The sequence below is a fragment of the Haliotis rubra genome, unplaced genomic scaffold (assembly GCF_003918875.1).
Source record: "Haliotis rubra isolate DU_JTF1 unplaced genomic scaffold, ASM391887v1 Scf419, whole genome shotgun sequence".
Classification (NCBI taxonomy): domain Eukaryota; kingdom Metazoa; phylum Mollusca; class Gastropoda; order Lepetellida; family Haliotidae; genus Haliotis; species Haliotis rubra.
Window position 1 is genome coordinate 303,356 of NW_025767101.1, and position 25,442 is coordinate 328,797.

General features: G+C 41.9%; 1 protein-coding gene across 1 annotated transcript in view; it reads left to right on the forward strand.

The window, feature by feature from the left end:
* The window catches only part of LOC124288488 (NPC intracellular cholesterol transporter 1-like), a 125,178-nt gene that overhangs the window by 68,320 nt on the left and 31,416 nt on the right, over window positions 1-25,442 (forward strand). Inside the window, 2 exon segments of the mRNA XM_046725009.1 lie at window positions 23,420-23,585; window positions 24,710-25,440. Coding sequence (XP_046580965.1) covers window positions 23,420-23,585; window positions 24,710-25,440 — 897 coding nt within the window.

Below are 25,442 nucleotides of genomic sequence, written 5' to 3' on the forward strand. Positions count from 1 at the left end.
CTTCGCCTTCCCCTTCTTCAGCGTAAAAGCAAGCAAGTAAGCAAGTAAAATTTTACCCAACCTCCCAATAATAATTCAACAACAACCCCTACAACCTCCTTACTAATACCCAGCACATACCCAGGAAGAAAAGTAATGGACCGGAGGCCGGTGAGCACCGTAGGGGACCCACTCCGTTCAAAGCGGCCAATCTGCGTTCTTTTGTCCTCTGATCTGGCCGCACATCACGCTTCGGAATAAACTTTGCGACAATGTGGAAAACAACATAAGATAATGTGCACCAAGACAATAAGACTAAAATGATTTTATAAGAGGACTAGTAGTTATGTTCAGTGACTGATATGGTTATTCTCGCAGTCAGAGTAATGACAGAATCTGTAATGTGATTTATCGAATTAGGGTTCCAGGTTTGATCAGGAGTTCTTTACTTAATACCTTTCACACAAGACAATATTTTGAAGTATTGTGATTAACGCCCCATGATCTTAGGGTAAAGCCGACTTTATCCAAAGTTACCTGATATGCCTGTACCAGAATAAAGATGTTGTCCACACCCAATAGCAAAGCACAAGCGAACGCACAACCTCGATGATGATGAGTGTTGCTGGCTGGCCCACGAGCTGAAATAAAGCCTTAAATGAACACTCACAGACAGAATAATCGCCAGACCCATCTTTATTTTGAGTCAACCTGAGGAAGAGACAGAGGGACTTTGTATTTCGAAAGTAACAGGAAGTCAGTCAGTTAACAGAAACCTGCCATGTATCATCCAGGGTCCTGATCCATTAAAGTTACTTAATCTGTCAATCCTATAGTTTATCATAGGCTAATTAACGTCGCATGTGCTTACAGATAAACTTTAAGGATCGGGACCCAAGCGACACCAGAATTGGTTCATACACTGGACAATTGTTAAAAGAATGGAACCGATCTTACGGCATGACAAGCAAAGATTAATCAATTTGGCTCTTCCACCACCTTAAGATGAAATACAACAAAGGTAATACACACCATGGAGTAAAATCATTGTACCGAAGCTTAGTCCAGATATAGAAAACGTTGTCAGCATTTCAAGAAACTTAACTTACCGGTTTCGTCTCAGATCAAAGAAATTTCAGCCTACGAAATTAAATGAAGTGAAATATTTTGATTTCACGCTTAATAGCAGTTCAGTTTGACAACTTCATCTCTCTACATGTGGATGAAAACAGATACAAAAGTTGTGGTCATTGAGACTTTAAACTTCACTTAGTGAAAAACTTCAAATACAGGTGATCGTTTCCATGACCATCCTGGGGCCTGGTTAAGGAAGTAACTCTGTGCAAGAGTTAATTTGGTCCATTAAGACCAAATGGTCGGTACTCAATTTTGAGATAACCTCGCTCAAATACAATTCATGATAATGATGAAAATTTTATGTCAGAGCAAACTGTATGAAGAAAAAAATGACAAACAGGACTCAAATCAACAGGAATATCAATTTTGAAACTGGAGGTGACTTACAAAGCACCTGGCACAGGTGTTGATCTTGCATAAGGGCTTCAGGGAGATATAGGCAAACATGATGAGGTAGCTTTAGGAGGACAATGATCAGCCAGAACTACACTCCTCGGTTGATCTCATCCTGGATTGAACGCCGGGAAAAGCAATGATCGAGAGCTAAATTGAACAATGAAATGTTATGTTGTGTTATGGATACAGCCAACGCTTCAATAACATTTCTTGACACATTTCACCTGTTTAACACTGAAAACAAAACAAGGATTGCATGAAGGAGTTATTTCTTCATCCACATTACACTGAGCTGTCAAAATGTTCCTTCTTCATTACCCCATCAATGCTAAAAGACATCAAACATACTCCTGAGACAACAATGGAGATACTGGCAAAAACCTTCCCTCACAGATCACCGACTATTATAATTTTCCTGACATTAATTTTTCACGCTTTAGCTCTAAGGAGAAGGAAAACAAAATGTTGTAATCGGCACCGCCCCAGTGATGTGACGCTTAACCTCGCTGTGAAGGGAATGCGCGATATTGGGAAGAGCTTCCTCATTAAAACATTGTGGAATTCGCCCCTTACAGTGCGATGTCATGCTTACCTCCCGAGGAGAAGGCACAGACATGTTGGGGTTGGAGTAACTCTTCATGAATTTGAGATACTCTGATTCCCACGCTTCGTCTTTAGCTGCTGTTCGCCTCGTTCACATGGTTGTTGACCAGGAATGATATAACCAGTGCAGCAGCATTATGGTAGTTCTCACTCGTTGACAGAAGCAGCGGTTACCACTTCACTAGAATAAAGGTGGGGAAAACACCAGCTTTTATCATGTATTACATGACCATTACAGTATTTTACCAGGACTCCATGCTATTTTTGCAGACAAATCCGGGAGAAATCACCTACAATCGAGTTTAAATGTGTTTTAAATGTCAGGATGGAATTTTTAAATAAAAACATTTCACATTTCCATTAAACGTGAAAACTGTCAAACAAAACATAAATGCCTTTTGGTTTCTATTTAGTTATGAAATGCGCCAACTCAAAAATAATCATAAGTGCAACATGATCGTGATAAAAGTATTCTTTGAAATTCTTTAAATTCAAGTTTGGAAAATGTACCGTATCTGTATTAAGGTCAAATATTGGCCTCTGGGCAAGTCAGGTCAATCTCTTCAAAACTAAGCCCCATCAGCTGACATCAGTATCGGTTAACAGTATATTCCTGTAACCTCCACCCTGTAATGAAGCCGGGTAGTTCAGTGGTTTAAGCCGCCACTCGTCATCACCAAGATCCGGTTCGACCCCACATTAAGTACAATGAGTGAAGCCTGCCTCTGGTGTCCCGCCTCAATATTGCTGGAACATTGCCAAAAAGTCGGCGAAAACCAAACTCAGTCATGTCAGTCAGTCCATCTGTACCTACCGACATACCTCCACCGAAGCCACCTGTGGAAGGTGGTGCCTGGCCCCGTCTTTAGGCATGAGGTGTGGAGTTTGGTGGTGCTCATTCAACGATGCAGGGGCTTTGCGGACAAAAAGAACTCAGGCCACAGAAGAATCACATTGCAGGTGGGAGACGACAGGGTTCATGGAAGATCCTCAAACCATATATATCTCAATTGAAGTTAGCTTCCTTTCAAAGTCACAATCCTGGTATGATCTTGAAATTTTTCCCAGACTTGGGCGGGAGGAGTGAGTGGGTGAGGAGGAGGAGGAGGAGGAGGGAGGGTTTGCGCAGTACAGATGCGTGCCAAGATGCTTAACAAAGTATTTTAGACATTGGTCTTTATTTTTAGGTTAATTTACTATAATTTTACTAGATGGAAAGCCATTTTACTCAGTCAGGTTACCTGATATTATAATTTTTGTAAGTTCAAAAGAAAAGAAAGCAGCCATTGGAGTGAGGAGGAGTGAGTAAGTGAGTTATATTACATCGCTTTTTAGCAATATTCCAGCTAATATCAATGGCGATCTCAGAAATGGGCTTCACACATATGCGCCCATGTGGGGACTCAAACCCAGGTCTTCAGCGCGTGACAAGCAAATGCTCTTAACCACTAGGCTAACACACCACCCCCTCCAAGACTTCAGACATCTCAAGCAATCTTGGCTATATTGTATGTACCTTGGTCAATGAACATTGTATGACAAGCAGTACTAAGGATCAGAGATCTTCAATTATTACAGTAGAGGAAGTGGTCCAGGTAATCCTACACAAAGAAAACCGGTTTCCGTCGCTACTGGACTTGTCCAGCATTTCATGCGAAGCTCCTAGTAGTACTGGAAGATACTCTGAATGGTACAGTTGGGGTATACTGGCGCTTCATGGGCTGGAAGCAAACATCCTGCAGACTCACGGTGTCGTTGCCGAAGCTTTGTTGTCAGATGCTCCAGCAGTGTTCTGCGCCCTCAGAACCTGGGAAATAATATTAAACACACACTTCCAGCATTTAAATATCTCGGACCCTATAGGTTCCAAATGAAACTGCCATTTTGAATCTGAATGAGGATTTAGATCACAAAGGAAAATGCAGTACTCCACCTCCTCAAAAATATGCTGAAGCTTAATCATTCCTGAAGATCTCTCTCTTCAATCGCATTGGCCAAACTAAAGACATTTGGCATTACAGATTAGACAATACTTTGCCCTGTGGTACAGAACTCAATGACACAGCAAAACCATTTCATTATCACATCATCAATACATATATCATGTATCATTTTAATTTAATCAATACCATGTTAATGACATCACTAACCCTGCTAACAGATGTATCAAATTATTTTGAGCCTAATTTTACTGGATTTCTCTTACCTGATGCAGGAACTCTTTATCAAAGACAGCTGGGAAGTATTCATACTTGTGGATGGAGGCGGAAGCTTGTACTCCTTGAATGGTTGCCAGTCCAGGGTGATGATCACCCGTCTCAACTCGGGTACCGGCCTCGACACAGACATGGACAATAGGCATACTGGCATTACACAGCAAAATGCTTTTCAAAACACCTGTGTTATAATATTTTTCATATACATGGTATATTGGGTAAAACATTTTGAAAAGTGCTGCTGTCAAATTTCATGGTTACTTGTGTTGTTTTAACCTGAAATCTACAATGATGGGATCCCTTTAAATTGATTGACAAAATGGTAGACCACAGAATTTTTTTTTCTCATGCCATCTCTCCATGACTACATAATGGCTTAACTGATCATGTACATACAGTATTACTTTCATCATCGTCGTAGTCAATAATATCTGTACGTACAATCATCAAAGACTTTAGCTTTGCTAATATTTTATAGATTGTCCTTTTAGTTCGCTTAGTTCATTGTATGGGAATGCACTGCAGCAGATCACCTGTACCAAAATGTAGAATCCTTTAATTCAGGTTGGCTGAATAGAAAGTCCACTTTATGCAACCTCCTACAGTGTGCTTGACCTATGTTCAGAGGTATTGTTACATCAGAATGTGATTTTAATGAGATTTGGTCTACAAAGCCATTTTCAACACCTCAGACAATTTGAAATATTACTTGAAGCTGTAGTTCATAATTATTAAACACAGATATCTGTGAAGGGATCTGTATAAAATGGGACCCAGCTACGTTGCTTAATCTGTAACCATGGTAAACTACAAACTCAACCAATACCTAAGATTCCCCATTACTGTAAGAGTTTTCCTTGGTCATTTATCATAACAACAGCTCCTTTCAATATCTGTCAAAAAGGTTTACTGAATCACCACCAAGTTGAATTACAGCTTTTTCAGGCTATATCACTATTAGTGGTTTCACTACCGGCTCTTACACTACACACTTTTACATGTTGGGTTGTACTCTTGCATCACTAATCAGGAGTATTATATACCCTGCACTCTAACCCTTTGAATTACTGAGCAGGAAACAAGTCTTTTTCTTACCAGTCGCTATATGCATTAATTCGGTTCATTTTCATTCATTTTCACACTGGAATATAGCTTTCACATACCATGTATGGTGCATTGTGTGTATACTAAAACCTGCCTATAAATTTGTACAAACCTGTAGACGTTGGCGACCCTTTGAAGTAAAGTCCCTCCCTGGGGTACATATGCTACTAAAATGTCCATTTTAACATACCTGGCGACAGTTGTAACAATATTTCAATAAAAATATTTTACCAAACAAAAACTCGACATGTTTAGTGAGACCACTTCTATAGGGCAGCCTCATTGGGGCCCCAGCCAAGAGCAGGTAATCTCTGGCTGCTACTCCTCATACCTCACGCTTTACGTTGAGCTGTTGTCAGACAGAATGAGGGAGGGTGGAATTCAGACTTCAAGGAGGACTTTTGCTTTAAAAGAATTCATAACTCTACAGGTTTGTACAATTCTGGTTCAGAAGAAGTCCTCTTGGGGAACACATAAGCATAATAAAGACTCTAAACGATGGCTTAATTAGTGAGCGTATTCTGTTCTGGCTAACATTCCCCTAGTTCAATCGAAGGCATTACCGAAGCCGAGAGAGAGGGAGAAAATACACTTACTGAGTCGCTCGACCGCTGATGTTAATCAGGCGGGCGTAGCAAGGCTGCGGTATAAAGAGCCTAGCTTATACGCTTTTGGCGATTTTTAATGACGACATAAGTCCTGCATCTATCCCCTACCATCAAAATGGGAAGGAATGTATGGACAAGTCCTAAAATGATACCATTCATAATCCCAAACCAGCTGCTGGTGCAGGGAAGAAAAACAGTGGATACAGCGTGGTGACAACGCTTAGAGCCAATAAAATCGTAAAACCATTTCACCAATCTGATACCGGCCACCAACAAAAATTGTGGAATTTTATAAAACCTAATAACGCCAGGAAATAAAACAATCGCGGGACTTCTCAAAAGCTCATTTGCCTAGAGAGTCACTTATTAATCGCCCACTGGTGAGAACTGTCTGGCCAAACTGAGCACATTCCCGAGTGTTTGGTCCAGTTGATAATGGCGGATGAACGCATCTTCGGTCGGCTCCAAATACCTTAGATGTCGCCACCGCCCTAACTCAATGAGCCTTTTAACCCATCAGGAGAGAGTTAACCATTTAGACAAGCCACATAGATATGGTCTGCTTGTTCACGAAGACCAGCCTTACCACACTGCCATAATATAAATGGCTGCTTATCTTTCCTGATAGCAGCTGCCTCGCTTGATATAAGCCTTGAGAGTGTGTTAATGGACATTCTAGACGCGGAGCACGTCAAGAGAGGTACCGGCGATGGAGGCTGAGTGAAAGCTGGCAGTCTGCTAACAGGGCCGCTATGTGAAAGGCGCAATGCATCTTAGGATGGTAAGAGTCTGGCAACCAAATACTGACTCTGTCTTTGTGAAAGGCAGTCAGAGCAGGAACCTCAGACATCGCGATGGATATCGCCTACCAGCCGGCCAGATGTTAATGCCTACAAGAAAGGCAGCCTTCCAACTTAACAGCTGGAGCGAAAGAGGGACGGGGACTAACTACCGGACAGTCGGATTTGATTCTGTCCACGCCTTCGCCAAAAGCTGCAGTAACAAGAGGGTGCTGACTCCAAGAGAGCACCGCCGGCAGGTACATGGAAGGCAGAGATCCTTTGAGTAGCCCCGGATAGTAGACGCCGCTAAGCCGCTCTCTAACCGAGACTGTAAGAACTCCAGTACTTCAACTACAGTTGAAGAAAAGGGATCGAGACTCCTCTGCTGACATTAATTAGCGCTGCATAATGCGGCCCATCTATCCCTCATCTTAAATAAGTATCAATCTTCTCCGAGGAGCCAGAATTGTGTCTGCAACTGGTGCGGCGGAATCCGCCGCTTGAGGAGATTCCTCGACAGTGGCCAGCCACCCCACTGAATCCTGAGATTCGGTGTGGCACTCCAGTTCTGGGATAGTAGGTCCGAAAGTGTTTTAGTACATGAGGCTGGAGCCTGAAACCCAAGTAGTGCACCGAAACCAGCTTTGAGTCGACCAAAGAGGTGCAAGGAGCAATGCGTAAGAAGTCGAAGCTGGTTGGGTGGGCAAGCCGCAGAGTGATCTTGAGAATCAGGGTACTGGGCGGAATGCCTACAGAACCCTGCCCGGCCCAATCGAACTGGAAAGCGCCCGAGGCGGCGATTTCGGATCGGGTATCCGAGAGAAAACACTGGAATTCACCGCCCCCCCCAGAAGCTGGTTTCAGATCCACCTGAACGCACCAACAACTGGGAGATAATCCCCAATATCTCCTGATTGAGCATCCACTAAAGGGCCAGGATACGCAGAGCCGCTGGGCTCTGCCCTAACGTTGTCCGCCTCGGGAGATAAAACAGGCATCACCCGTGATGTCTAACTGGCTCGCATCCAGAGCAGAAAACTGCCATGCTTCCTGCAGGAGGGACGGGAAACTGCATCGCCCCCGCTTCAGGATAAAGGTCATCGCCACTCATCTCTAGACGAACCACACGGCCCGAACCTCGCTTCCTAGAAGTCGTTCAACACTCAACCTGACTGTTTCACTTCTAGCATATTGATGTGCAGTTGAGCCTCAGCTTCAGCACTACAGGCCTGGAGATCGACAGGTCGCCTGTTAACGCTGGCTGGACAAGTCAACACGTACGCAAAGTTACAACAAATCATGAATGAAAAAAGTCATGACGTAAGATTCCAGCTAGCCTGCGGGCTAAAAAGAAGGAACCATACATACAGTATTTCTCTGACTCTTTCTCACTCATTTTCTATTGTAGTATCAGGCTTAAGTCTTTTCTGGAACATGCACTAATCGCTCTAGTCAACGGCCAGCATGAAAAGTGAGGTATCGTGTTAAGTTTAGTTACTTGCTCTTTGGTTGCAGGGGGCCCTGTGAGGGCCCTATAGGGTGGTCTCACTAAACAAAACAAAGCTTTTGCTTGGTAAAATATTTTATTGAAATATTGTTGCCAACTGTCGTGAGGGTATTTTAAAATGGACACATTTTAATGCTTATATGTACTTCAAGGAGGACTTCTTCTGAAAAAGAATACCATGGTTACCATATTTTTTCATGCTTAGGACACATCAATGATAAGACTCCATATCATACTCGTGTTCGTTTGTCAACTTACTGGTCATGTAGCTTCACGCAAATATGGATTTTCAACTCAAATTTCAAAACCCAGCAACCCGTGAACGCCCAGGTTAGAATTGACTAGCGTAACCCATGCTTGTCGTGAAGAGGCTTAATAAACTGGATCGGGTGGTCAGGCTCACTGACTTGGCTTGACATATGTCGTGATCCCAATTGCATAAAGTTGATGCTCATGCTAGTCGAATTACCGGATTGTCTCGTCCAGACTCTCAATTATTTACAGACCGCCATATGGTTGGAATATTGCAGCAATGCTGAGCGTGGTGTAAAACTAAATTCACTCACTCACTCCATATCTTGGTCAGTGATACATGCATATTGAGTGACATGGCCTCGCATAGGTGTGTCACCATGAGAGCTTCAATGATTCCCAGCTCTAGTGTCAGTTCAGGCTTCAATAAACATAACAATAGCAGTTATTGCGAATTTGCAAATTTTCAATCAAGTTCGAACCAGATAATTCTGGCCAGCGCTTGATATTACTGGCAACGCCCCACAATGAAGTACAATGACATGCAGTGGAATTTCGCCTGAAATCTTTCTATTATCAAGTTCCCAAAAGTGTTTCAGGTTTAAGAGAAGAATTATTAACAACTCACACAAAATGGTTGTCAAAGTATTCCTTTTCCTGTCGAAAGCACCTGCTATCTGGAGCCAATTCACAGTTTGATCGGGCTTATCGTGGTGACCTGGAACAGCTTATACCACCAAGCAAGATGGCAATGATGACAGCACTGGACGCCAAAAATCCATAAATGGGTGTCTGGCAATAATATAGTTCCCAACCACTGCAAACCTTTCTCAAACATCATCTCCATCTTAGCCTCCAAGCTTCTCAGTGAATCCTAGCTGATCCTTCCTGATGGAGGAGAAGGAATTTCTCCTCCTCTTCTTCTTTGCCCTGGTCATCAATCCTGTAGATTCGTTCCCCGCTTTCATCTTCCCTCATCAATCTCTATCCAGGGAGAGCGAAGTCCTGCACAATGATGTTGTGAGCAAATCGCATACACCCAAAGAAGGATATGAAGAAGATGAAGATGGCTCCCATGACAAAAGCAGTAGCCATCGATGTGAAGGATCTTCCAGGGCTTTGGTGGTGGAGGTGTGGGATCTGGGCGCATATAATATGTCCGCATTGTGTCCTGGCAACTGCAGGGATTGGAGTCAGTAGTCAGAGCCTGGAGAAATTCAGGGATGATTTTTACTGTAAGTGGTTCCAGTTCCGGAAGACCTTCCTAAGGAGTTTCCAAGATGGAAGTTTATCTGGAAAGGTAACTTCGTCCATTTGCCTGTGCCACCCATGAAGTCCAGCCAGTTCTGAGGTGTGCACTCGATCAGCAGTTTTACCCACACAGGCTACCCAAGGCTCGCTCATTAAGCACTGGGCATCTGCACGCCTACACGAAGTTCAATCACGCCATTGGCAAATGATGGAGACACCAGGCAGTCCACAGACTTCCCCACGGCACCGTTCCTTTGGCAGTAGCATTTTTGGTGGTTTCAGTTGTATTGATGCCAAAACCTGCTATGGTCTGGGGCACATGTGAAGTAGCAGTACAAGTTGACAAAGTTGTGGAAGCAGAAGGGCATCGTGAAAGCACCTGCTTAGGGGACATCCATGTTGGACTGAAGGATTTTCAGCTGCTCAGCAGAGCAACAGGTCATAGGGGCACTGCTATCTGGAAAAAATTGTCAACACTTAAAGACATCTACCAATGCTAAACCAATTTCAAACACACCTACATAAAACAAGACATGATACACTTCTCATCTAAGATGGAAATCTGTTCAAAGGTATCATTTTGTACCATAAGCTATTCAGAAGATTACTCCTGACTTTCCAACAAGCAACGGTTAAAGGTTAATAGAAACAACTAAACCATTTCCATAGCCATTAGAAATCTCTGCTACACCAGATTCAATTATAAGATTCCAACGGGTATGATAACATGTGCTTAAGCGAATCACTATAATATGGTGATGATACCAGATGTTTGTGTTAAGGTCAGTGTATCCTACCATACTGGTGGCCCCTGTCACAAATTACAGGGTTTTCCTTGACTTAAGCAAAACTGGAGGGAGTGAGTATGGCTTACACTGCTTTTTGCAATATATTCCAGCAATATCACAGTGGGGAGACACCGAAAGGACTTCACACATTGTACCTATCTCCAATCAAGCCCGGTCTTCAGCATGACAAGCCGCCCTACAAAACTGGAAGGCCAAAGGACACTCAATTATTAATTTTAAGATTTCTTATTTAAATGAAAGAGTTCTGAAAATACTTAAAAATGTGTAATGTACCCTACTGTAAAGTTTGTTTCGATTCCAAGATTGATGCTCATGCTGTTGATCACTGGATTGTCTGGTAGAGACTTATTTTTTACAGACTGCCACCATATAGCTGAGTATTGCTGTGTGTGTCGCTAAATAACAAACAAAACAAAAACATTAATTACAGGATTTATATTTCTAGCAAGTATGTGCAATAACATGGGTCTCCACAACATAACATACTCACTTTTCCAAAGTCATTACTATAAATTCTAGTGTCTATAGTGGTCTACAGAATGGATATTTCTCTGACACGCGATCACCCTGATACTGTAAATATCTTCATTCTCCAGATTCCCAATTGTCCAGCAATATATCATTAAAATACCTTAACATAACTCATTTCTGAGACATGACTTAAGGCCTCCGCATTTAAGTTTATCCATACCATTCCTCGGGATCATACAGCTTACACTCTTACCATGCTAACATGATCAAATACATAAGCGAACCTCCTAGCCTGGAAGATGAATGTTACCCTACTAGTCATGTCGTGAGAGGTCCGTCCACAGTCCCTGTATATCTTCACCGGGCTTCAGCCTTCCAGGGGCTGGGCAGTGCCATTGTAGGCACAGTTGATGATCTTTCCCCGCTTCAGCATCGGGTTCCACATGTGTCGCACTAAATATAATGACCTTCCTCTGCACAAATACCTGCCAAACACAAGGACAGTTCAGTAACAGGGCTCGGCCTTGACCAGAGGAGGAGTGAGTGAGTGAGTGAGGAGGAGTGAGTGAGAGTGAGCTAAGGGAATGAGTGAGTTAAAATTTATAGTCAAGACCGGCAGTATTTCTCGTCATATCGCGGACCACGCTAGTTGTAAATTTGTTCATTAATGAATTTATTAACTTAGTTAATATATATACTTACTTTTTGCAAAGGACAGTAATCCAAGAAGTTTATCACAGATTTACATTTAAAGTTGAAGGTTACTGAAGATCAATTCACTTCAATCCAACAGATCTTCACTTGCTGTAAAAGTAATGTAACGATGCAGTGTACTGTACCGTACCAGTAAATAATGACCATAATTTATGCACTTTTGTACCTTCTGTAAAGAATTTGGTACAATAATTATCACTGTACGCCCTTTGGAGTCAGTATATTTTTAAAACGTTGTCCATTCTATATATGTCTGTGCAGGGTTCGATTTAGTGCTTTGTTACTTGCACTGGTGCAGTCCAATATTACAAAGTGCAACCTAATTATTACTATTAGTCTAACTTTCACCAGGTGCAAGTCAATTTTTGAGTGGGTAAACTTTAAATAAAACATCTAAATAATTCAATAGCATATTTCTTTTCATTACATATTTCACCAAAAGCAGAGCAATGGGAGTTTCGCTGGTGCAACCAGGTTTTATCTTTTAGGTTGCACCAGGTGCAAGTAGGCTACCATCTCTAAATCAAACCCTGCTGTGCTTATTGGATGCACATTTCTGTGCAAAACACTGAACAGATTGAAAACATTCCAGTTCGCAAGCTGTCTCTGAGCATCCTTTAAATGTTACTGTCACAATACAGACAATTATTACCCCACGAGGGCCAACATATCGGGTTCATATTTTTCTACTACGATGCTCTAGGGCAAAATATCACTTTAGTCATGGTGACGTGACGCCATTAACAATGCTATGACGCCAATTCTTCGGACGCTATGTTCTACATGCCGCCGTGGGTAGACAGCCCATGTTTGAAAGTAGATTTGGGTATTTTCCTCAATTTGACTTAACTTCGGTAATAAACAGAAGCGATATATTCGGTAGCCTTATAATTCATGTTTAACACTCGTGTTTAACACCTGGTATATCCTTTGCTCCTCGCTTCGAAATACCAACATTTAGGCACTTGTAACAAAAACATAGTATGACAAGGGCACTGATATAATATCCTCTATTTACAAGTTTGGTTAAGACTGACTTGCATATAGAAGTAGAAGGAACTCTGAACACATGAAAGTCATTATGAATAATAACTTCCTTATTGTCTGTAACCATTTTCAAGTTAGTTTCAATATGATAGACAGCACTCAATTACAACAGTCGAGCACCAAGGTCACTTTTAAGAGAAAAATAATGAAACCGCTTTTTCTTTTTAAATTTACATATCTCTCACATAGCAGGAAATATTATATATCATTTTTTCCAGTAGACTACATGAATTATCCAATGAATACTGGGTTATTATCATCATGATTATAATCATATTTATTATTATTATTATACAAAACTACTAATCATGCTACTTGAGCTTCTGATAATTCATCTCTAAACACTAAAGGATGAAAGGTGGTCCCAAACCAAAATCTTCTAAAGAAACCAAATGGTTAGTTTCTAATTGCAGCATATTCATGATTTTGCTGCCTTGTCAGAACAATACAGGAAGCTTATTCGGTCTTCGGTCTGAATTGGTCTTCAGCTACCCATGCTTGTCTTTAAGAGACCGCCTCGCTGGTGTAGTGGTTAGAGCTGCCTGCCCGAGAGCGGAAGGTCGCTGGTTCGGATCCCCATCAAGGCCATACCAAAACACGTTAAAATATGGTAATTTGTTGGTCCCGCCTGGCGCCGGCATTACCGGGTACAAGAAGGACTGGTCGGCTCGTGTGTCTGAGTGGGTATTCATGCTTCACCGCGCATGGTATCTCAGTGGGCTAGCACTATAAAACCAGCTTAAGTCTAAGCTATACAAGCAGCCGCATTATTACACATACACACGATGCACGATATTCTCCAGCACGACGTTAAACCCAATTTCACCACCTCACCTTGTCTGAAGAGGCAACTAACAGGACTGGGTGGTCAGATCTTGCTGACTTGGTCGACATTACGTGTATTCATGTCCAAATTACGTGAGATCGATGCTCATGCTGTTGATCACTGAATTGTCTGGTCCAGACTTGATTATTTACAGACCAATCGCCATAAATGAAAAAATTGCTGAGTGCATTAAACAACAAAACAAGAAACAAAACAAAATGGAAAATACAGAACGCTTATCTTACTACAAATACTCATTTATATAGACACCATGTATTCATGTAACATGTAAATGTCATAATATTATTATAACATTCTACATATGTATTTTCAAGTCCAAACGCTGGTGTTTTTCACTTTATCTTAACATGCATAACAAAACATTGATTCTTCATTAATATACAACCTACACTATCATAAAGTAGAGTAGAGTTTCAATATTAGGTATTTGTGAAAGCAATAGTTTCAAGTATTTCCTGGTCTTGATCATGTATTCACGAGAGAATCACATGGCTATTCTCCTCACACGCCCAGTGGTGACACACAGGAGGCTGGGAAAGCAACACTCTATGTATCCTAGACTTTGACCACTGGACAATGAATACTCTAACAGGGCTTACATGTGACAATGCTGACAGCCTTCTGAATCCATGATCCACTTTCCATATCATACAGTTATCCACATGAAATCTGCTGTTTCTATTCTCCACATCGCTTAACCAGTGGTCACTAGCAGGTCAAACATTAACAACCCATTAACAGGATTAATGAAATATAGCATGGTTAGGTGAAATGCTGATTTTCAGCCATCAACATTTTAGAAATACTAAACAGTAATCAAGACTCTTCAAAAGTGAGGGTGGGGTGAGTGGCAGCAGGGTGTTAGAGGTGGGGTGGAGGCAGCAGGGTGTTAGAGGGTGGGGTGAGTGGCAGCAGGGTGTTAGAGGGTGGGTGAGTGGCAGCAGGGGTGTTAGGAGGGTGGGTGAGTGGCAGCAGGAGGTTAGAGGGTGGGTGAGTGGCAGCAGGGGTGTTAGAGGGTGGGGTGAGTGGCAGCAGGGGTGTTAGAGGGTGGGAGAGGCAGCAGGGGTGTTAGAGGGTGGGGTGAGCGGCAGCAGGTGTTAGAGGGTGGGATGAGTGGCAGCAGGAGTGTTAGAGGGTGGGGTGAGGGCAGCAGGTGTTAGAGGGTGGGTGAGTGGCAGCAGGAGGTTAGAGAGGGTGTGAGTGGCAGGGGTGCAAGTGAGGGTGGGTGAGGGCGCAGGAGTGTTAGAGGGTGGGTGTGAGGCAGCAGGGGTGCTAGAGGGTGGGGTGAGTGGCAGCAGGAGTGTTAGAGGGTGGGGTGAGGGCAGCAGGGTGTTAGAGGTGGGTGAGTGGCAGCAGGGGTGTTAGAGGGTGGGGTGAGTGGCAGCAGGAGTGTTAGGAGGGTGGGGTGAGTGGCAGCAGGGGTGTTAGAGGGTGGGATGAGTGGCAGCAGGGGCAAGAGGGTGGGTGAGTGGCAGCAGGGGTGTTAGAGGGTGGAACTGGCGCCATTTAATGGAGCCTAACGCTTGACTAAACATACCAAAGGCAAGTTCTACTAGCCACGATAACAGCACAGGTTATGATATAATTTTGAACATCACTAGTATGCAAGGCTGGCTAGATTATTGTTTTCTATCCAACTACATGTTTAAGCAGACTGTTTTTCACATGGCTGAATTGGGGAGGATTCTGTTTAAATAGCTTAAGAAAGAAACTTATTTCAAATTTCAACACTAGAGAATATCAATTTATTTGGCAGAGCAATGCACAGAGGCAACATGATACTCACACTGTTCTGGCACCACCGAGTGAAAGGCACCTGTTTCTAGTAATGATTTAAACTCTAATTACCATCTTATATTTTTAGGATATTGGTTTTATTTTTAGGTTAATTTACTATACTTTACTACATGGAAAGTTATTTTACCAAGTCAGGTTACCTGGATCATAATTTCACTAGCTCAAAAGAAAGAAAGCAGCCATTGAGTGAGTGAGTAAGTTTAGTTTTATGCCGCTTTTAGCAACGCTCAATCAATATCATGCGCGGGACACCAGAAATGGGCTTCACACATTGTACCCATGTAGGCCATTGAACAGAGCACTGGTTATTGTTCATACTGTAGCTACCCCAGTAAAACTTATTTATAAATCACTTCCAGCAATGTATGGCTGACTATTGTGAGTGACCAACCAGGAAAATGTTTATCATTATACCCACACAATAAATCCACTGCAACTGGAGAAACTGCCCATAAAGCTGTTGATTAGCCCTGACGCCATCCTCCTTTCATCAGGATGACGCCAACTCATTCCCTCCTATCATCCCAAAGTTTCATCTTGAGATCAGTTTGAATGACAAGACACTAAATATAGCCATCCATCCATCACTCTTCTTATGCTTATCATTCAGAGAAATACTGTGCTTAGTTAGAGATATGATTGACCGAGGTGATGACACCATCACATCCCAAACAAAACTGTGACAATGCATAGGTCCATGATACACACCATATTGTGACCCATTATTGTGATACACATAGAATGCCCTCAGTATAATGATATCTGTCGATCGTGACCTATTATCATCATTGTGATATGCATCCCACTGTGACCCGACCATTTTATCAGTTATCTTACTGTGACAATGCTATCAAGAAACAAATCAGATTATGACCTCATTATAATGCATAAACCGAAAATATGAGCAAGACCTCCTCTCAAATACATACACAATGACCTCACTACCATGATACATTGTAGACCTCCCTCTATTAGATGCATACAATAATCACCTCACTCAACATGACACATATATTGTGATCTTACTGTTATGACAGAAAGTAATCACAGTGACCCTACAAATTACACATATCGATGCATAAAGTGACCCTCACTATTATGACAGAAAGTTATCACAGCCGCAATCTCCACTACATATTACACATGTCATGTATATATAGTGACCTCACCATTATGACAGAGCAATCACAGCCACCCCACTACAAATTACACATGTCATGCATAGCTTTACCCTCACTCATTATGACAGAAAGTAATCACAGCGACCCGGCCACAAATTACACATATCATAAGTAAAGTGACCTCAATTATTATGACAGAAAGCAATCAGCGACCCGGCCTACATTACATTACGTCATATATATGACTCAATATTATGACAGAAAGTATCGAGGACTACTACAATATTAACATAAGGTGACTACTATATTACTTCATATCACAGCGAGCCTACGCGATATTACACATATCATGTAGAGACTACTATTATGACAGAAAGTATCAGCTTAATTTCATGTCATGGTGACCTCATGACAGAAGTAATCACAGCTTAATTTTAATTCACATTACATATGGTCTTCACAGGTGAACACAGCCACCCCACTGAATACACATGTCATGTATAGTTTACCACCGCTATGACAGAGTAACAGTGACGCTCAAATGGCGATAATAAAGACTTCACTATTGGCGATGTCAGTAGTGATGCCGTATGATATGACAGAAAGTAATCGCAGTGACCCGCTTGCCAGTTACACATCATGTGTCATAATAACAGAGGAATCGCTATATACATGACATGTGTAATTTGTAGTGGGGTCGCTGTGATTACTTTCTGTCATAATAGTGAGGTCACTATATACATGACATGTGTAATATGTAGTGGGGTCGCTGTGATTACTTTCTGTCATAATAGTGAGGTCACTATATATACATGATATGTGTAATATGTAGGCGGGTCGCTGTGATTACATTCTGTCGTAATAGTGAGGTCACTTTATACATGATATGTGTAATTTGTAGGCGGGTCACTGTGATTACTTTCTGTCATAATAGTGAGGTCACTATATATACATGACATGTGTAATATGTAGGCGGGTCGCTGTGATTACTTTCTGTCATAATAGTGAAGTCACTTTATACATGATATGTGTAATTTGTAGGCGGGTCACTGTGATTACTTTCTGTCATAATAGTGAGGTCGCTATATACATGACATGTGTAATTTGTAGTGGGGTCGCTGTGATTACTTTCTGTCATAATAGTGAGGTCACTATATACATGACATGTGTAATATGTAGTGGGGTCGCTGTGATTACTTTCTGTCATAATAGTGAGGTCACTATATACATGACATGTGTAATATGTAGTGGGGTCGCTGGATTACTTTCTGTCATAATAGTGAGGTCACTATATATACATGATATGTGTAATATGTAGGCGGGTCGCTGTGATTACTTTCTGTCGTAATAGTGAGGTCACTTTATACATGATATGTGTAATTTGTAGGCGGGTCACTGTGATTACTTTCTGTCATAATAGTGAGGTCACTATATATACATGACATGTGTAATATGTAGGCGGGTCACTGTGATTACTTTCTGTCATAATAGTGAGGTCACTTTATACATGATATGTGTAATTTGTAGGCGGGTCACTGTGATTACTTTCTGTCATAATAGTGAGGTCGCTATATACATGACATGTGTAATTTGTAGTGGGGTCGCTGTGATTACTTTCTGTCATAATAGTGAGGTCACTATATACATGACATGTGTAATATGTAGTGGGGTCGCTATGATAACTTTCTGTCATAATAGTGAGGTCACTTTATACATGATATGTGTAATTTGTAGCCGGGTCACTGTGATTACTTTCTGTCATAACAGTAAGATCACAATATATGTGTCATGGTAGTGAGGTCGCAGTTATTACTCTTCATCTCATAATAGGGAGGTCACACTATGTATCATGGTAGTGAGGTCATTGTGTATGTATTTGAGAGGGAGGTCTTGCTCATATTTTCGGTTATGCATTATAATGAGGTCATAATCTGATTTGTTTCTTGATAGCATTGTCACAGTAAGATAATTGATAAAATGGTCAGGTCACAGTGGGATGCATATCACAATGATGATAATAGGTCACGATGCGACAGATATCATTATACTGAGGGCATTCTATGTATCACAATAATGGGTCACAATATGGTGTGTATCATGGACCTATGCATTGTCACAGTTTTGTTTCGGGATGTGATGGTGTCATCACCTCCGTCAATCATATCTCTAACTAAGCACAGTATTTCTCTGAATGATAAGCATAAGAAGAGTGATGGATGGATGGCTATATTTAGTGTCTTGTCATTCAAACTGATCTCAAGATGAAACTTTGGGATGATAGGAGGGAATGAGTTGACGTCATCCTGATGAAGGAGGATGACGTCAGGGCTGAAAACCAACAGCTTTATGGGCAGTTTCTCAGTTGCAGTGGATTTATTGTGTGGGTATAATGATAAACATTTTCCTGGTTGGTCACTCACAATAGTCAGCCATACATTGCTGAAGTGATTTATAAATAAGTTTTACTGGGGTAGCTACAGTATGAACAATAACCAGTGCTCTGTTCCAATGGCCCTACATGGGTACAATGTGTGAAGCCCATTTCTGGTGTCCCCGCCATGATATTGCTGGAACGTTGCTAAAAGCGGCATAAAACTAAACTTACTCACTCACTCCAATGGCTGCTTTCTTTTCTTTTGAGCTAGTGAAATTATGATCCAGGTAACCTGACTTGGTAAAATAACTTTCCATGTAGTAAAGTATAGTAAATTAACCTAAAAAATAAAACCAATATCCTAAAAATATAAGATGGTAATTAGAGTTTAAATCGTACTAGAAACAGGTGCCTTTCACTCCGGTGGTGCCAGAACAGTGTGAGTATCTCATGTTGCCTCTGGCCATTGCTCTGCCAAATAAATTGATATTCTCTAGTGTTGAAATTTGAAATAAGTTTCTTTCTTCGCTATTCAAACAGAATCCTCCCCAATTCAGCCATGTGAAAAACAGTCTGCTTAAACATGTAGTTGGATAGAAAACAATAATCTAGCCAGCCTTGCATACTAGTGATGTTCAAAAATTATATCATAACCTGTGCTATGCGTAGCGCTGGCAGAACTTGCCTTTGGTATGTTTAGTCAAACGTTCGGCTCCATTAAATAAGCGCCAGTTCCACCCTCTAACACCCCTGCTGCCACTCACCCCACCCTCTAACACCCCTGCTGCCACTCATCCCACCCTCTAACACCCCTGCTGCCACTCACCCCACCTCTAACACTCCTGCTGCTCACCCCACCCTCACCCCTGCTGCCACTCACTCTAACACCCCTGCTGCCACTCACCCCACCCTCTAACACCCCTGCTGCCACTCACCCCACCCTCTAACACCCTGCTGCCACTCACCCCACCCTCTAACACCCCTGCTGCCACTCACCCCACCCTCTAACACCCCTGCTGCCACTCACCCCACCCTCTAACACCCCTGCTGCCACTCACCCCACCCTCTAACACCCCTGCTGCCACTCACCCCACCCTCTAACACCCCTGCTGCCACTCACCCCACCCTCTAACACCCTGCTGCCACTCACCCCACCTCTAACACCTCTGCTGCCACTCACCCCACCCTCTAACACCCCTGCTGCCACTCACCCCACCCTCTAACACCCCTGCTGCCACTCACCCCACCCTCTAACACCCCTGCTGCCACTCACCCCACCCTCTAACACCCCTGCTGCCACTCACCCCACCCTCTAACACCCCTGCTGCCACTCACCCCACCCTCTAACACCCCTACTGCCACTCACCCCACCCTCTAACACCCCTGCTGCCACTCACCCCACCCTCTAACACCCCTGCTGCCACTCACCCCACCCTCACTTTTTGAAAGTCTTGATTACTGTTTTAGTATTTCTAAAATGTTGATGGCTGAAAATCAGCATTTCACCTAACCATGCTATATTTCATTAATCCTGTTAATCGGTTGTTAATGTTTGACCTGCTAGTGACCACTGGTTAAACGATGTAGATAGAAACAGCAGATTTCATGTGGATAACTGTATGATATGGAAATTGAATCATGGATTCAGAAAGGCTGTCAGCATTGTCACATGTAAGCCCTGTTAAGAGTATTCATTGTCCAGTGGTCCAAAGTCTAGGATACATAGAGTGTTGCTTTCCCAGCCTCCCTGTGTCACCACTGGGCGTGTGAGGAGAATAGCCATGTGATTCTCCTCGTGAATACATGATCAAGACCAGGAAATACTTGAAACTATTGCTTTCACAAATACCTAATATTTAAACTCTACTCTACTTTATGATAGTGTAGGTTGTATATTCGTGAAGAATCAATGTTTTGTTATGCATGTTAAGATAAGTGAAAAACACCAACGTTTGGACTTGAAAATACATATGTAGAATGTTATAATATGTATGACATTTACATGTTACATGAATACATGGTGTCTATATAAATAGTATTTGTAGTAAGATAGCGTTCTGTATTTTTCCATTTTGTTTTTGTTTCTTGTTTGTTGTTTAATGCCGCACTCAGCAATTTTTCATTTATATGGCGGTGGTCTGTAAATAATCAAGTCTGGACCAGACAATTCAGTGATCAACAGCATGAGCATCGATCTACGTAATTTGGACATGAATACATGTGTCGACCAAGTCAGCAAGTCTGACCACCCAGTCCTGTTAGTTGCCTCTTCAGACAAGGTGAGGTGAGGTGAAATTGGGTTTAACGTCATGCTGGAGAATATGCGTGCATGCGTGTGTATGTGTATGTGCGGCTGCTTGTACTAGCCCAGACTTAAGCTGGTTTTATAGTGCTAGCCCACTGAGATACCATGCCGCAGTGAAGCACGAATACCCCACTCAGACACCGAGCCGACCAGTCCTTCTTGTACCCATTAATGCCGAGCGCCAGGCAGGGACCAACAAGTACCATATTTTAACGTGTTTTGGTATGACGCGGTCGGGGATCGAACCCACGACCTACCGCTCTCCGGGCAGACGCTCTAACCACTACACCACGGAGGCGGTCTCTTAAGACAAGCATGGATAGCTGAAGACCAATTCAGACCCGAAGACCCGAATCGCTTCCTGTATTGTTCTGACAAGGCAGCAAAATCATGAATATGCTGCAATTAGAGAGCAACCATTTGGTTTCTTTAGAAGATTTTGGTTTGGGACCACCTTTCATCCTTTAGTGTTTAAGAGCTGAATTATCAGAAGCTCAAGTAGCATGATTAGTAGTTTTGTATAATAATAATAATAAATATGATTATAATCATGATGATAATAACAGTATTCATTGGATAATTCATGTAGTCTACACGGAAAAATGCGCAGTATAATATTTCCTGCTATGTGAGAGATATGTAAATTTAAAAAGAAAAAGCGGTTTTATTTATTTTCTCTTAAAAGTGACCTTGGTCTCAACTGTTGTAATTGAGTGCTGTCTATCATATTGAAACTAACTTGAAAAATGGTTACAGACAATAAGGAAGTTATTATTCATAATGACTTTCATGTGTTCAGGTTCCTTCTACTTCTATATGCAAGTCAGTCTTAACCGACTTGTAAATAGAGGATATTATATCAGTGCCCTTGTCATACTATGTTTACGACACAAGTGCCTAAATGTTGGTATTTCCCGAGCGAGAGCAAGGGATATACCGTTATTTAGGCACGAGTGTTGTAAACATAGTATGATATGGGCACGAATATAATATTCTGTTTATTACCGAAGTCGTCAAATTGAGGAAAATACCCCAAATCTACTTTCAAACATAGGCTGTCTACCCACCGCGGCATGTAGAACGCAACGTCACAGAAGAAACGTGACGTCATAGCATTGTTAATGACGTCACGTCACCATGACAAAGTGATATTTTGCCCTAGAGCATCGTATGAAAAATATGAACCCCGATATGTTCGCCCTCGTAGGTAATAATTGTCTGTATTGTGACAGTAACATTTAAAGGATGCTCAGAGACAGCTTGCAGACTGGAATGTTTTCAATCTGTTTCAGTGTTTTACACAGAAATGTGCATCCAATAAGCACAGCAGGGTTTGATTTAAGAGATGGTAGCCTACTTGCACCTGGTGCAACCTAAGATAAAACCTGGTTGCACCAGCGAAACTCCCATTGCTCTGCTTTTGTTGAAATATGTAATGAAAGAAATATGCTATTGAATTATTTAGATGTTTTATTTAAAAGTTTACCCACTCAAAAATTGACTTGCACCTGGTGAAAGTTAGACTAATAGTAATAATTAGGTTGCACTTTGTAATATTGGACTGCACCAGTGCAAGTAACAAAGCACTAAATCGAGCCCTGCACAGACATATAGAATGGACACGTTTAAAAAATATACTGACTCCAAGGGACGTACAGTGATAATTATTGTACCAAATTCTTTACAGAAAGTACAAAGTGCATAAATTATGGTCATTATTTACTGGTACAGTACAGTACACTGCATCGTTACATTACTTTACAGCAAGTGAAGATCTGTTGAATTGAAGTGAATTGATCTTCAGTAACCTTCAGCTTTAAATGTAAATCTGTGATAAACTACTTAGTTTACTGTCCTTTGCAAAAAAGTAAGTATATATATTAACTAAGTTAATAAATTCATTAATGAACAAATTTACAACTTGCGTGGTCACGATATGACTGAAATACTGCCGATGTGACTATAAATTTTAACTCACTCATTCACTCACTCACTCACTCACTCACTCACTCACTCACTCACTCACTCACTCACTCACTCACTCACTCACTCTGGTCAAGGTAAAGCCCTGTTACTGAACTGTCCTTGTGTTTTGGCAGGTATTTGCAGAGGAAGGTCATTGTATTTGGTACGACACATGTGGAACCGATACTGAAACGGGAAAGATCATCAACTGTGCCTACAATGGCACTGCCCAGCCCCTGGAAGACGAAGAAGCGGTGAAGATATACAGGGACTACTGTCCGGACCTCTACGACATGACTAGTGAGTGTATTCATCTTCAGGCTAGGAGGTTCCTTGTGTTTGATCATGTTAGCATGGTAAGAGTGTAAGCTGTATGATCGGAATGGTATGGATAAACTTAAATGCCGGGGCCTTAAGTCATGTCTCAGAAATGAGTTATGTTAAGGTATTTTAATGATATATTGCTGGACAATTGGGAATCTGGAGAATGAAGATATTTACAGTATCAGGGTGTTATGTGTCAGAGAAATATCCATTCTGTAGACCACTGTAGACACTAAATTTATAGTAATGACTTTGGAAAAGTGAGTATGTTATGTTGTGGAGACCCATGATATTGTACATACTTGCTAAGAAATATAAATCCTGTAATTAATGTTTTGTTTGTTTGTTATTTAACGACACACACAGCAATACTCCAGCTATATGGTGGCAGTCTGTAAAAAAATAAGTCTCTACCAGACAATCCAGTGATCAACAGCATGAGCATCAATCTTGGAATCGAAACAAACTTTACAGTAGGGTACATTACACATTTTAAGTATTTTTCAGAACTCTTTCATTTAAATAGAAAATCTTAAAATTAATAATTGGGTGTCCTTTGGCCTTCCAGTTTTGTAGGGACGCTTGTCATGCTGAAGACCCGGGCTTGATTGGAGATGGGTACAATGTGTGAAGTCTATTTCCGGTGTCTCCCCACTGTGATATTGCTGGAATATTGCAAAAAGCAGTGTAAAGCCATACTCACTCACTCCAGTTTTGTAAGTCAAAGGAAAACCCTGTAATTTGTGACAGGGGCCACCAGTATGGTAGGATACACTGACCTTAACACAAACATCTGGTATCATCACCATATTATAGTGATTCATAAGCACATGTTATCATACCGTTGGAATCTTATAATTGAATCTGGTGTAGCAGAGATTTCCTGTGGCTATGGAAATGGTTTAGTTGTTTCTATTAACCTTTAGCAGATTGCTGTTGGAAAGTCAGGAGTAATCTTCTGAATAGCTTATGGTACAAATGATACCTTTGAACAGATTTCCATCTTAGATGAGAAGTGTATCATGTCTTGTTTTTATGTAGGTGTGTTTGAAATTGGTTTAGCATTGGCAGATGTCTTTAAGTGTTGACAATTTTTCCAGATGGCAGTGCCCCTATGACCTGTTGCTCTGCTGAGCAGCTGAAAATCCTTCAGTCCAACATGGATGTCCCTAAGCAGGTGCTTTCACGATGCCCTTCCTGCTTCCACAACTTTGTCAACTTGTACTGCTACTTCACATGTGCCCCAGACCATAGCAGGTTTTTGCGCATCAATACAACTGAAACCACCAAAAATGCTACTGCCAAAGGAACAGTTGCCGTGAAGTCTGTGGACTGCCTGGTGTCTCCATCATTTGCCAATGGCATGTTCAACTCGTGTAAGAACGTGCAGATGCCCAGTGCTAATGAACGAGCCTTGGGTATCCTGTGTGGTAAAACTGCTGATCAGTGCACACCTCAGAACTGGCTGGACTTCATGGGTGGCACAGGCAATGGACAGACACCTTTCCAGATAAACTTCCATCTTGGAAACTCCAGCAAGGTCTTCCCGGAACTGGAACCACTTACAGCAAAAATCATCCCCTGTTCTCAGGCTCTGACTAACGACTCCAATCCCTGCAGTTGCCAGGACTGTGCGGACATGTGTACGCCCCAGATCCCACCACCTCCACCACCAAAGCCCTGGAAGATCCTTCACATCGATGGCTACTGCTTTGTCATGGGAGCCATCTTCATCTTCTTCATAGCCTTCTTTGGAGTGTATGCGATTTGCTACAACATCATTGTGCAGGACTCGCTCCTCCTGGATGAGATTGATGAGGAAGATGAAGACGG